The sequence below is a fragment of the Ranitomeya variabilis genome, chromosome 2 (genome assembly GCF_051348905.1).
Source record: "Ranitomeya variabilis isolate aRanVar5 chromosome 2, aRanVar5.hap1, whole genome shotgun sequence".
Taxonomy (NCBI): Eukaryota; Metazoa; Chordata; class Amphibia; order Anura; family Dendrobatidae; genus Ranitomeya; species Ranitomeya variabilis.
The window spans coordinates 1,071,862,093-1,071,877,228 of NC_135233.1; the positions used below are offsets into that span (position 1 = coordinate 1,071,862,093).

At 44.2% G+C, this 15,136-nt stretch overlaps 2 protein-coding genes across 2 annotated transcripts in view; one reads left to right on the forward strand and one right to left on the reverse strand.

The window, feature by feature from the left end:
• Window positions 1-384: 384 nt before the first annotated feature.
• Window positions 385-5,489, reverse strand: LOC143808682 (uncharacterized). Its single transcript, XM_077291589.1, has 2 exons — window positions 3,877-5,489; window positions 385-1,711 (listed from the first exon to the last, which is right to left on the reverse strand). The coding sequence occupies exons 1-2, from the start codon at window positions 4,940-4,942 to the stop codon at window positions 1,599-1,601; spliced, it is 1,179 nt and encodes a 392-aa protein (XP_077147704.1). The 5' UTR covers window positions 4,943-5,489; the 3' UTR covers window positions 385-1,598.
• Window positions 5,490-11,115: 5,626 nt separating this feature from the next.
• Window positions 11,116-15,136, forward strand: part of LOC143808676 (cytochrome P450 2C5-like) — a 230,925-nt gene continuing 226,904 nt past the window's right edge. The window contains exon 1 of the mRNA XM_077291580.1: window positions 11,116-11,389. Coding sequence (XP_077147695.1) covers window positions 11,371-11,389 — 19 coding nt within the window. The 5' untranslated portion in view covers window positions 11,116-11,370. The remainder of the gene's footprint in view (window positions 11,390-15,136) is intronic.

The following is a 15,136-nucleotide window of genomic DNA, read 5'->3' on the forward strand; positions in this document are numbered from 1 at the left end:
AGCGACCCTGGAACTTTTTTCATTTCTTTAAATATTAGCTTTGAAATGACTGTATTGTTACCTATAGCCGTGTTTGTATATCGCTGTATTTTTTAGATCTATTTACACCTTTTTCATTTCATGATTTGTGTATACCTCTACGTGAAGCTACAATAAATGTATTTTATTTTTTAAGCGTTGTTTTTATTACGTTATTATGAAAGCTACAACCTATTGTTAGGGCACATGGGATGCGTGTGTTCTCATCTTAGTTGTTGTCTGCTGCCAAATTGAATGTGAGATGTTACGGCCGGAGGAATCAGGACACAAATGCAAGCATTTGTCTCGAAAGACTTCCTGATCTTTATTGGTGGACCGCTCTTTTTATAAGAGAAATCGGGCGGTCTCAGCACATTACATCATGGGTTTTTCCAACTTGTCAATTATCACAAAACTCTTTTGATCTTACATGTTCTATGTTATTATCTTTATTAGCAGGAGGAGAGGAAACAAATCCAAAGGGGATAACCTTATGTCTTTTACTAAAATTGCTTTATTAAAGTGCAAGATATGGAGGCAATGGTGACAACACAGTCACCCAACAAATATCTAAAAACAAATAATACACACAAGACACCAGGAAAAACAACAACTGCTGACCCATAGCAAAAGAATATATTGGTATAGCAGTCAGCATTAATGGTCAAATATACAAAACTAGCAGGGTAACATGGCCATTACTCAGCGGCCTGCCTAGACAATTACTAGGTCCCATTAAAAACAGTGTCACAATAACCCATACAACTGGTATATCATAAGTATAGAGCGAGACTACAATAGGCAAACAATAGATGGTTAATACATCACCCCACAGGTATAGTACTGAGCAGATGCAGGATCCTGGTGTCCGCCCCGACGCACGTTTCGGAACCCTTCGTCAGGGGGCGCATAGTGCAGGATAGAAAGTGTGCTATATAAATAGGCCAGAAACCGGAAGTGAACGCCGGCCGAAACCCGGAAGTAGCCGTGCGTGTCATAGCAGCCGCCGGTACAATAGAGGGAGATGGCGTCATCCAGGTCATGCGGGCCGGTGCACGTGGGGCCCCACGTGATCCGCCCACAACAAACACTGGGTCGCCATTCACCAAAAGACCAACCGGCGGGCGCATGCGCAAAACAGCATACGGTACGGAAACAGTCTAAAAAGTGAGGGGGAGCGAGAAAGAGTGAAAAAAGCGCAGCGATCTAATGAGTAGCGCCATCAGATTACAGGCAATACTCAAAGTATGGAGAATTAACAATCATATACATAGACTTGAAGCAATAATACATTGTTAAGTAGAAAAATTATGAAACAAAAGAATTATTTTATATCATGTCAATACAAGCATATATTACAGTCAAACATACAGTATATGGCGTTCTCCTCAGTACAAAACATATGTCCGTAATAACAGGTAAAGAGGGGGAATAACCATATAGTAAGTCCATGTATTGGAATAATGTAAAAATCACTCGTAAAAAGTCTTCATAATTTGAGTGCCACGCAGAGAATATCCACTAGATGGTAGTAGTGAAGCAGTTTTCCACTTTTATTCAAACTCTTTTCTCTTATTTCTTCATTCTTTTCTTTTATCTTCCACCTTCATATAAGACCTTCTCCGAAAATACACAGCATGGATGGAAAGGACATCACGGAAATGGCCGAAAGACAAGCCTACATACACTAGAACTAAAAACAGGTAAAACAGTTAAAAGGCGTTGGGGAAGAATATGCTATCAGCAAGAGCACTCGACAGTCGGATGATCACAAGAATGGGACAAAACTTAGATTCTCATTGAGGCCGAGGGGGTAAATTGTCTGCAGAGTCCAAATCCATTTCGCCTCTAGGCGTGCGAGCCTAGTTGTTAGTTTGCCACCCCTAATGCCAATGTTCAGGCTATCAATACCTCTAAACCTAATTAGTTTACCATCACATCCGTGATGTTCCTTAAAATGTCTAGGGAGTGTTGTAAGTTTTGTAGTGTCTATTGTGGGATCGGCAGCCGCCTCAATTCCACGTACATGCTCACGTATACGGATTTTGAAGTGGCGTGATGTAAGGCCTATATATATTAGGCCACATGGACATGTGGCATAATAAATAACCCGGCGTGTCATACAATTTATCATTTTTTTAATGTCAAATATTTTTTCTCCACTAGAGTCGGAGAAGACCTGGGTTTGATCCATATTAGAGCACGCCACGCAGTGGCCACAGGGTGAGGAACCAAGACGGGGAGGAGCACTATCAAGGAAAGTAACCCTAGGTATCCCCTCATAATGACTCCTCGTCAGATGATCTTTGAGGTTCCTAGCACGCCTAAAGGAGATAAGAGGACGCTCCGGTAGAATCTTAGAGATAGTTTTATCTACCATAAGAATTGGCCAGGATCTGGATAGAGCTTCACGAATTTTATGCGCCTGAGAATTGAAATTGGTCACAAAACGTATTTGTCTATCAGACTGCCTAGACCGGCTGGATATCTGATTATAGACCAGAGACTCACGGGGGGCAGATTTAGCCCTATTATAGGCTTTCTTAATCGCCCGTTTACTGTATCCCCTACTGAGAAATCTACTCCGAAGCTCTTTAGCCTGTCGCTCAAAGTCTGCTTCGGTAGAGCAGATCCTCCGCAAGCGGAGAAACTGCCCCACCGGTACCGCTCTGACGACATGTGAAGGATGGCATGATGATGCATGTAGTAAGGAATTCGTGGATGTCGGCTTCCGGAACAAGTCGGTTTGTAAAAAACCGAGCTGGTCCTTCTTGAGCATGACATCCAGGAATTCCACAGACTCCCTATTCCAATGATATGTAAGATGGATATTCAAGTCATTGATATTTAGTTCATCCATAAGCATGACCAACTCTTGAGGAGGTCCCTGCCAGATCATGAGTATGTCGTCAATGTAGCGGGCCCAGAGAAGGGCCCGGTCCATTGACGACCCCCGATCTGACAGGAAGAGGTCCCTCTCCCACAGCCCAAGGAACAGGTTAGCATAGGAGGGCGCAAAGGCCGCCCCCATGGCTGTTCCTTGGAGCTGCAGGAAGAAGGACCCCTTAAAAACAAAAAAATTATGGGTTAAAGCAAATTCAAGTAATTCCAACAAAAGTTTTCCAAATTCAGAGGAGGAGCCGGACAACTCGAGGAAAAAACGTACAGCATTCAGACCGTCCCTATGTTTGATGTTTGTGTATAAGGATTCAAAATCAGCCGTCATTAAAATTGCATCCTCGTCCAAATGGACTGAGTCAACTTTCTTGAGGAGATCCCCAGTGTCCCTCAAAAAGGAGGGTAAATTAGAGACCAATGGTTGGAGATGTAAATCTATCCACTGATTTACTTTCTCAAGGAAGTTCCCGTTCCCAGAGATGATAGGTCTGCCAGGTGGCACCCTGGTATCCTTGTGCACCTTGGGAAGGAGATAAAAGGTAGAGACGGTAGGTTCTATAACACGAAGTGCCAAAGATAGTTCTTTTGTAATAATTCCTCCGGCAACAGCAGCATCTAGAATATTATCCAGTTGTGTACTGAAGGCCGACAAGGGGTTAAAGGTCAATTTTTTGTAGCATACGGTGTTACATAGTTGCCTAAAGGCCTCCTTCTCATACATAACTTTAGGCCAGATGACCACATTACCTCCCTTGTCGGCCGGTTTCAGCACAACATCTGGAATATTCTTAAGGTAGCGCAGTCGTGTCCTCTCGTCTCTACTTAAATTGTCCCTCCCAAGGTGCTGTGGTATCTTAAGAAGATCCTGGGTGACCACCTGGACAAACATATCAATGGGAGTGCATGTAGACAAAGGAGGGAACCTCCTTGAGCGTGGTCTAATAGTGGGTGGGATCTTACCTCCCTCCGCGATATTTTCACTGGAGAGCTCCTCAAGAATCCTCAATGTATCCTGCTCCTCCTCTGTAGGGAAAAGTTGGTGAAGGTTATCGTCAAAGAAATAACGTTTAAATAATACAGACCGAGCAAACAAGTGAAGATCTTTAATCACCGAAAAAGTGTCAATACCCGCCACCGGGGAAAAAGAAAGGCCTCTACTTAAAAGAGAAAGGTCAGATGGAGAAAGAACATGGTTACTAAGGTTAATCACCTTATTGTCCCTCTCTAATTGGTCGGGTGAACGGGGGGTCCGTCTCTTATACGGGTGGTAACCCCGTGCTCTATTGCCAGTAACACCAGATCTTGTGATGATTGAATATGAGGAAGTATCGGACTGTTCACTCAAAGAAGAGATGGAGGTCACTGATGGTACACTTTTAAGACGTTGTTGACTAGTTTTCGCCTTCCTCCATAGGTATACAGTATGTTGCTGATAATCCCTTTGGTCACGATTAAATTTATTAATTTGGGATTCATGGATCTTCTTGACCACTGAGTCAAGGGTCTTTTCCAAATTAAGATCAAATATAGTAATCTTTTCAGCGGGACAGCCAGAACGAAGCTCACTTTGTGTAGAGTCGATCAATTTATCCAACTCACATATGTTATTTGAGTTCAAATTGATCAATAATTTAATTAATGCTAATGAGCATGTACTACAGGTATCTTCCCAGTTAGAAACAAATTGGGCATCCTCCACTGGAAAAGTGGGAATTACACGGACTCTCAGTCCCCTTGGTATCATGTTAGCGGCCACGTATCTTTCAAGGAACGCACGGTTCCACCATAATTTGGTTCTTTTAATCAATAGGTCCTGAATGGAGGAACGCAGATCCTCCCACTTGCGATCATCAGACTGTGGAGCACTCACACTGCCCCCAAACACTTGTTCCACTTGGCCTAGCCAGGCCTTCTCTTTAGCTTTATAATCCATATGGATACCACCGAAACCTGTGCAAAACACAGCAAGCACGAATTGAAAGAAGAAAGGGGTAGCCAGCGGCAAAAAATATTTATAATATAACATCTGGGATGGTCACATTGAAGTATATGTATATTAAATAGTAATAACTCCCAGTGAGCACTATTTTTGCCCTAGTGTTGGATTTAAGACGGTTATCATAAACAACATATGAGCAGGAGGAGAGGAAACAAATCCAAAGGGGATAACCTTATGTCTTTTACTAAAATTGCTTTATTAAAGTGCAAGATATGGAGGCAATGGTGACAACACAGTCACCCAACAAATATCTAAAAACAAATAATACACACAAGACACCAGGAAAAACAACAACTGCTGACCCATAGCAAAAGAATATATTGGTATAGCAGTCAGCATTAATGGTCAAATATACAAAACTAGCAGGGTAACATGGCCATTACTCAGCGGCCTGCCTAGACAATTACTAGGTCCCATTAAAAACAGTGTCACAATAACCCATACAACTGGTATATCATAAGTATAGAGCGAGACTACAATAGGCAAACAATAGATGGTTAATACATCACCCCACAGGTATAGTACTGAGCAGATGCAGGATCCTGGTGTCTGCCCCGACGCGCGTTTCGGAACCCTTCGTCAGGGGGCGTATAGTGCAGGATAGAAAGTGTGCTATATAAATAGGCCAGAAACCAGAAGTGAATGCCGGCCGAAACCCGGAAGTAGCCGTGCGTGTCATAGCAACCACCGGTACAATAGAGGGAGATGGCGTCATCCAGGACATGCGGGCCGGTGCACGTGGGGCCCCGCGTGATCCGCCCACAACAAACACTGGGTCGCCATTCACCAAAAGACCAACCGGCGGGCGCATGCGCAAAACAGCATACGGTACGGAAACAGTCTAAAAAGTGAGGGGGAGCGAGAAAGAGTGAAAAAATTGCCGCGCTTTTTTCACTCTTTCTCGCTCCCCCTCACTTTTTAGACTGTTTCCGTACCGTATGCTGTTTTGCGCATGCGCCCGCCGGTTGGTCTTTTGGTGAATGGCGACCCAGTGTTTGTTGTGGGCGGATCACGTGGGGCCCCACGTGCACCGGCCCGCATGACCTGGATGACGCCATCTCCCTCTATTGTACCAGCGGTTGCTATGACACGCACGGCTACTTCCGGGTTTCGGCCGGCGTTCACTTCCGGTTTCTGGCCTATTTATATAGCACACTTTCTATCCTGCACAATGCGCCCCCTGACGAAGGGTTTCGAAACGTGCGTCGGGGCGGACACCAGGATCCTGCATCTGCTCAGTACTATACCTGTGGGGTGATGTATTAACCATCTATTGTTTGCCTATTGTAGTCTCGCTCTATACTTATGATATACCAGTTGTATGGGTTATTGTGACACTGTTTTTAATGGGACCTAGTAATTGTCTAGGCAGGCCGCTGAGTAATGGCCATGTTACCCTGCTAGTTTTGTATATTTGACCATTAATGCTGACTGCTATACCAATATATTCTTTTGCTATGGGTCAGCAGTTGTTGTTTTTCCTGGTGTCTTGTGTGTATTATTTGTTTTTAGATATTTGTTGGGTGACTGTGTTGTCACCATTGCCTCCATATCTTGCACTTTAATAAAGCAATTTTAGTAAAAGACATAAGGTTATCCCCTTTGGATTTGTTTCCTCTCCTCCTGCTCATATGTTGTTTATGATAACCGTCTTAAATCCAACACTAGGGCAAAAATAGTGCTCACTGGGAGTTATTACTATTTAATATACATATACTTCAATGTGACCGTCCCAGATGTTATATTATAAATATTTTTTGCCGCTGGCTACCCCTTTCTTCTTTCTTATTATCTTTATTACTATAGTATCATTATTCTAATGATTATTGCTTTTAGTCCAATTCTGTACCGCTATCGCCCTAATGGCTGTTTTGGGTCAAGCTGACATCTGTCTATGCACGCATCTTTGGTTTATTGGGGATCAATTCACCTACGTGCAGGTACATTTACTCTCGATAAGACTAGGGGATTTACACGGATCTTGGTACATCCTGGTACAGAGTAACAAACAGAATTTAGTCTTATAACAGTGAATTAGAAAACCTTAAAGTGACATGAATCTAATGTTAAGCAAAGCGTGCATATAAGTTTGATTTAAGTATATCTTCATATGCCATACATTCTCCCCTTAACAGTCCCCCCTTTGGAGATATGCAAAATCAAACTCTGATCTCGTCGAGCCTATCGATCTGTCCTCCTGGCCTACCTGACTCAAAATGCTGGACCCTAACTAACTAATCTTCACCGTATAGACGAGACGACCCATCTCTAGTAGATGGACCCCCTCCTAACGGACTTTGCACAGGAGGAAGTCAGATCCTGGTCTTTCCCTCATCGGTGTGTTTCAGGCAGACATATTCCGGGGGATGTGGATATGACATTCCTCTCGTGGTTTCACAGCAGCATCTTCCATCTAGGGGATCTTTGAAATCAGCATGTATGGTCATCATCACTTTGGTTTCCATGGTCCTCATCATCATTTTCTTAAGGCATGTAGCTATGCTGGTAAAGAATTAAGGCTAATACAGTTAAAACAGATAGAATAGTTATTGAAAACTTAATGGGTCAATAAGTGCCTTTATGGCATCACCAGTGTATTCTATAAACCGTTGTTGGTTATAGTATAGGTAGTTTATCCACTGTATGTTCTTATTTATGGGAATGATAGGTTTAAGCCCAACTGCTGTCTTGTTTCTGGCTTTGAATCTATCAGATACCCACTGTGTGCCCCCACTGGTATCTATGCTTCTTAGCCAAAATGTACCTTTTGTGCCACCATTCTCCCTCCCAAGTTTAGTACTTGAGCCTAGTGCATATAACCCTTGGTCATTTTCTGAAGGGTTGTCAATGGTGAGGTACAGGACTATGCATCCCTCCTTGGGGCAATGAGTTGCAGGGATGTGGAGTATTGACTCTGGAAATGGGGATTTGGACAGGGTCATGCGGGTTAATAGGCTAATTCCCCATTTGTCTCTGCGTTGCAGGGCCTGGACTGGTTGATATCCCCAGTCACTTTCACCAGTTTGCCACCCAACAAGTGACCAATCCTCACAGTTTGAACCTTCCCCTGTTTCAGCAGTGGTGACACAGATACATTGTGTATTTAGCCATATGTCAAACTGTGCCATGGGGCCTGGGCATTCTACTATGAGGCAATAGTCAAATTGATATGTTACTCTTGGGGTGGAGATATTATACCAAAATGTCACTATACCCTCCTCATGTGTGACTACCCCTTGGTGACTGGTTACCCCTTGGACTAGGTGAAGGATAAGTGTCAGATGGATGAAGAGTGGCAGCCGCCACTGGACTCTGGATCTGGCATCTCCTTGCAGTGGGAAGCGTGGACCCATGGACTGCTGTGGTAGTAGACAGGACTTGGAACGAGCTGTCATCTCTAGGTTTGAGGGTACGTCTGTTGAACCTCTTGGTGATGAGGAATCAGTCATCGGGCAGGATCTGGTGGGCACCTTCTAGGTCCTCAGGATCTGGGATGGGTGGAACTTGAGAACAAATTTAGTCACATGTCTCATTTAACAATAAACTTAGTCTGCATATAGACAACTGTAGTTATAAAAGGTATAACCCTAAACTGGGAATATTAGTAGGATCTTATAGTGCTGAGTTTGTAGGACCTGCTAGTGTGTGTGTGTTTGCACATGTGCATGTGAGACCTAAGGGAAAGACTAAACCTCCTTATGCTATAGCTCCACTGTTTCCTGTCTAGCATTAAGTATGTAGGGTCTTTTGTTCAAGGCCTTCAATTTCCCTTGTTCATCCGTAGGCGTGTTTTCTTTGGTGTGGCTCCATTTTGGTTCCTTTTGTTCTTCTCTTCTTTGGATGCTTGCTTCTGGAATGTTGGGACATCTTTTTCCAGGGTTAGTCCTTTTTTTTTTTTTTTTCCTCTGGATCCATATTAGAGTACAGATGAGATGTTTCTGTGTTGCTGCTTCTTTTGCTGTTGCTTCAGTTAGTCTGCTGCCCACTGCTTCCCTTGAGGTGTCTCCAGTGTGTGTGCGTCTTCACCTTTTACCACCGCAACTCTTCCTGGCATCAACAAGGACTCCATTAGTTATTGTATGGCTTAGTGGCGTCTGACCGGCATTCCTTTAGCCATGAGGAAGTCTCTTTCCCTCCAGATTGGTCATAGCTTCGGGTTGAGTGGACCTCTTGCATGCTCCCGTCAAGGCCCGCAGTCCTGCCTTTGGGTGGAGGCAGCGGGTTTGCTGGCAGCAAGTATCTTCCGTAGCTACTGCTATACCAGTGTGCGAATGGCCTTCTTGGTCTGCATACCTTGGTCAAACCACAAAGAGCGTCAGGATCTTCCAGAGGTTTTCTTGTCTCATGACAGTGAGACAATCGCAATGAGCCATTCCAGAGTCGACTACCTCTTCCACTGATGTGTAAGAGATGTGATCTTCACCCTCTCCCCCCTTGGCAGAGGTAGACAGCACATCTGGAGATGGTGACGTTGTCCGGGAGCAGAATAGGGCATTGCAGACATAGGACAGCAGAATAGGGTTTTGGGCCAGGATCTTCAACTTGTGACTAGTGTTGAGCATTCCGATGCTGCAAGTATCGGGTATCGGCCGATACTTGCTGTATCGGAATTTCCGATACCGAGATCCGATATTTTTGTAATATCGGATATCGGTATCGAAACAACATTAATGTAAAAAGGTGTAAAAGAAAGAATTAAAATAAAAAATATCGCTATACTCACCTGTCCGATGCAGCCGGGACCTCGGCGATTGTAAGCGGCAGCGTTGTTTCTTTAAAATTCGCGCTTTTACATGCTTACGTGAATTCCCGGCTTCTGATTGGTCAGGGCGGCCATGTTGCCGGGACGCGGACCAATCACAGCAAGCCGTGACGAAATTACGTCACGGCTTGCTGTGATTGGTCCGCGTCCCGGCAACATGGCCGCCATTAACCAATCACAAGCCGTGACGTCACGGGAGGCTGGACACGCGCTTATTTTGAAAAGCGCGCGTGTCCAGCCTCCCGTGACGTCACGGCTTGTGATTGGTCACGGCGCCATATTGCCGGGATGCGGACCAATCACAGCAAGCCGTGACGAAATTACGTCACGGCTTGCTGTGATTGGTCCGCGTCCCAGGAACATGGCCGCCATTAACCAATCACAAGCCGTGACGTCACGGGAGGCTGGACACGCGCTTATTTTGAAAAGCGCGCGTGTCCAGCCTCCCGTGACGTCACGGCTTGTGATTGGTCACGGCGCCATATTGCCGGGACGCGGACCAATCACAGCAAGCCGTGACGTAATTTCGTCACGGCTTGCTGTGATTGGTCCGAGTCCCGGCAACATGGCCGCCCTGACCAATCAGAAGCCGGGAATTCACGTAAGCAAGTAAAAGCGCGAATTTTAAAGAAACAACGCTGCCGCTTACAATCGCCGAGGTCCCGGCTGCGTCGGACAGGTGAGTATAGCGATATTTTTTATTTTAATTCTTTATTTTACACATTTATATGGTTCCCAGGGCCTGAAGGAGAGTTTCCTCTCCTTCAGACCCTGGGAACCATCAGGAATACCGTCCGATACCTGAGTCCCATTGACTTGTATTGGTATCGGGTATCGGTATCGGATTGGATCCGATATTTTGCCGGTATCGGCCGATACTTTCCGATACCGATACTTTCAAGTATCGGACGGTATCGCTCAACACTACTTGTGACCCATAATGATGTTAGAAGCCGTGTCCAGCACAGGTGGGTTGCAGTGTGGCTCTCATGCACGTTGGGACTCCCCGGGCCACTGGTTTAAGAGTAGAACCCAGGAGGGTGTTGTCTCCTTTTGTGAGACTCCGTCAGGACTCCAGTTGCATGGCTTGCTTCTCCATGACAAAACAGGCAGAACAGTTTGTTATAGCCTGGCAGTCCTAGAGCAGGAGAGGATGTAAGTGCAGATTAGCATGTCAAACCCATTGATGGCTTCCTTGGTTGAACTGAAAGGAGTGTCCTTGAGGCATGTGTAAAGGCATCAAGGCTCCAGGGACGGCAGGAAACTAGTCCAATGAAGGGCAGTGGGATGACGGCTGCAGTTTCCATGGCAGCAGGGCTCCTGACTCCAGTTCCATCTTCATAGGCTGGACTTTGAGCCTGCCAATTTCTTCCGGGCCTCGTGTCCGCAGTGAGTCTGGGATCGATGCCATCAGTTCAATGTCCACACGATCTACAGGTGTGTCCTGTAAAGAGAAGAGACCGTACACTTCGGCAGACTGCTCCTGTGAAAGTGACAGTTCGTCCTTATGAAACAGACTGCTGGCTTGAAGTTTTGGTAGTAGATCTGATCCTAGTAAAACTGACAGGGAAGGTGTGTGAGACAACCAAATGAGACAGCATACTCTGTAGGTTTTAGGCCTTTGTGTAGGGGTCTGATCCTTGGAGTGTACCGTGTGTTACCATTCACCCCTTCAAAAGGCACTACTTCATCCATGAGAAAGTCTGGGTCAGGTAAGTCAATGTTCCTGATTACTATTCTAGCTGCTTCAGGTCCTCACCTGGAAATTGGAGGGTATACCCTCAACCTCTATATGGATGAGAGGTGTTGCTTCTCTCGGGTATTTTTGTGGACTGTAAGAGTATACGTACTTTCATGGGTTGCAGATTCAGTATGCCAATACCCTATTAGGGTCTGGAGCTCGGTAGTGGTGGGTGTCAAAGTTTCTTCTAATTGACTAACTTGCATTTCAAATCTGAGATTCTGAAACTTTTGATTACATCGATGGAAGAAACTATCCACAGGTTCTCCTTTCCCCTGCATGACATCCTGGAGAATGGGGGTCTGGGTTGGCAGGCGGTTCTTAGCCCAGACGTAAAGCTTACGGAGGAAATATTCTCCGGATACACATGACTCAAGCCATTCTACATGGAAGTTGTCAGGCTCAAGGGCTAGTCGCATCCTTGGCCAAAGGAAATATCCTGCTGTAATTTGAGTGAGCCTTTCTAAATCTGCCCATGAGGCAGAGTGTGCCTTCTGTATTTGACGCATCCTTTTATAAAATGGCATGGGATGTTGCACTGGGTCTGGCAAGCTGCTCACTAGGGTGTCTGTCTCCTAGTATTTCCAGGGGTCCTTGTGTGGAGTAGGCTGTGTGCGAGAGTGTAAGCTTTGAGGTTTAGAAGATGATGATGTACTCCCACCATATATTGGTGGATGCTGTGGATTATCAGTCTGAGCTGTTGATTCCTGTCTTCCCTCTTCTGCTTGATTATGTACCTCCATGTCATGTTCATCTTCTCCTTCATTATTCTTTTTATAGACTGCATTAATTAATAGAGCTATAGTGGATGCTGGACAGGATGTAGCATAAGGTATTCTGTCTACTTATATAGTTGGATAGAAAGTAGGGCTATTTGGGTTGGTCATCTGACAGTCAGAACAAGTCTCACGGTATTCTGCATTCTGTGTCTGACAGATGGTACATGTCCAGTCGTCGGGAATGTATATGGGCGGTATCAATGACTGTAATGCAGATGTTGTAACTGAAACATTTTCTGTAGGCGCCTGTTTGGCATAAAATTCAGTATCCTTATCATATTCCTCTCTCCATACCTGTCTTCTAACTTCCTTTACCATTTTATAAAATTCTTCAAGGTTCTGTAGGATTTCATAATACCTAAACCTGGGACCCTGCTCTCTACTCATTAACACATTCTTCCATACCTTCCTATCTAATCCTCCCCCCTTTGGGGTCGGAGGGTTCTTAACATGCGTTTTCTTTCCTTGCTCCCCTATGGGTCCTGTCTGTCTTATGTGTGTTGACTGACTACTCCCACCCATTCTCTCATCTGAATTCTGAGTGCGTCTGAGGGACATGTGTGTCTATCTCTTGAGACAAGTTCCCGCAGGGTTTTGAACAGTTGGATATATGTGACTGTGAAAGCTGTATGTACTCCTTATGTCAAAGGAAAGGGGTCTTTAGTGATATTGTGATGTCTAGTATTTTGAACACAGTGATATAGGAAGTTAGCTAACAATTACCACCAGGGTATTTAACAATTCTTGTATACCCAGAAAATGCATAGTCTAAAAACACCAGATAAACTGCTAGAATATCTGCTTCCACAACACTTTCACTTTAACAATAATCATATTCAAAACATTTCACAGAAAAATGCAGTGACGTTAGTCAAACAATAACTAAAGAGTAATAATGGACTTTGGATCTCACACTACCGGAGATATCTGTACAAGTGAAAGCAGTTACCATTCAAGGAATTCTCTTCCTACATGAACACATTCTAACAACTAACTTTGCAGTTCTAAAGTATACAAAACAAAACCGGTTAACTAATTCTCTAATCTCACAACATATATATATACAGAATGAATTCAAAACTTTTACCATATGCAAGTACGCCTCCTGCCAGCACACCATACACTATACAAACAGACAAAAGACAGTTTAAACTGGCACTGATGTCAGATACTGTGAATCCCTGACAACAAAACACTTCACAATCTGCCAATCTATATGCCAGCCTGATCTGTAGAGATAAAAAGTCTATACCTGGGCGAAACACACTTTAGGTAGACAGGGAGAGAGCAATCACTCAGTCACATCAATACGGTAATTGTAATTACCCTTCCACCCTTATAGAATAAAACCTATGAACTTATGCTGCAGCCAACATCATCACCATAGCCAGGTGATCTCCGGTGGGCATCCGCAAGAAGTCACCAACCACTTAGAGGTTGTAAAATCACTCAGAGTAATCAAGCCGCTACTCCCACTTCCACTAGTCCACTGGGAGAGACACAGTTCAGACTTCTGCAACCATCGGTCAAGCCGAGAGCAGGACCGGAACCAGAGTGACAGTGAAATTGCTCAGTACGTCTCCCTATCTTTTTCAGGCTGGCTGACGTAGTACCACATATGCAAACAAACAAAACAGCAAAGCAGAGAGGCAAAAGCAGATAAGGCAGACAATTAAGGAAATCGTGACCAGGGTGGGTTTTTGGTGCTAGGACTTGTCAGAACGGTCACTATGTCCGAGTCTGACAGCCGACTGACCTTTATCTCAGCCCGGAAACACTGGAGGGTTATAGGCAAGATGAATGATTTTCTTACCTAGTAAGAGGTCCACTTCTCCACCCTCGAGTGGTCCAGTCCAAGATTGGAGGTCTTCCTTGCGGCTGGTCAGGTTCGAACTTTCGTCCTAGCCCCACGTTCGGACGCCAAATGTTAGGGCACACGGGATGCGTGTGTTCTCATCTTAGTTGTCTGCTGCCAAATTGAATGTGAGATGTTACGGCCGGAGGAATCAGGACACAAATGCAAGCAATTGTCTCGAAAGACTTCCTGATCTTTATTGGTGGACCGCTCTTTTTATAAGAGAAATCGGGCGGTCTCAGCACATTACATCATGGGTTTTTCCAACTTGTCAATTATCACAAAACTCTTTTGATCTTACATGTTCTATGTTATTATCTTTATTACTATAGTATCATTATTCTAATGATTATTGCTTTTAGTCCAATTCTGTACCGCTATCGCCCTAATGGCTGTTTTGGGTCAAGCTGACATCTGTCTATGCACGCATTCTACTTATCTTTGGTTTATTGGGGATCAATTCACCTACGTGCAGGTACATTTACTCTCATTAAGACTAGGGGATTTACACGGATCTTGGTACGTCCTGGTACAGAGTAACAAACAGAATTTAGTGTTATAACAGTGAATTAGAAAACCTTAAAGTGACATGAATCTAATGTTAAGCAAAGCGTGCATATAAGTTTGATTTAAGTATATCTTCATATGCCATACATTCTCCCCTTAACACTATGACTGTATTGTAACCTATAGGCGTGTTTGTATATCGCTGTATTTTTTAGATCTATTTACATCTTTTTTCATTTCATGATTTGTGTATACCTCTACGTGTAGCTACAATAAATGTATTTTATTTTTTAAGCGTTGTTTTATTACATTATTATTATGAATCTTGGAATCCTGAGACTTCCTTCTCACACAAAACACGTCTTGACAAGTTTTCCTACACACCCTGGAGGGCTATGAAAGCTACAGACAGCTGTCATTAACCCATGGACTGTCTTCTCACATAAAACATGTCAAGACATGTTTTTTGTACACTGGAGAGGTTTAGACAGGAAGTGGGGAGGACCTGGGCTCTTCACCTATCAAGAACTACCACATAAGCCCAATCTTACACACTGGAGAAGTTTAGACAGGAAGT

Coding starts and splice junctions, on each gene's coding strand:
- LOC143808682 (XM_077291589.1), bottom strand. CDS start 4,942: ATGTTATATTATAAATATTTTTTGCCGCTGGCTACCCCTTTCTTCTTT. Junction 1,712..3,876: donor TGAAAATATCGCGGAGGGAG/GTAAGATCCCAC, acceptor ACCTGTTTTTAG/TTCTAGTGTATGTAGGCTTG.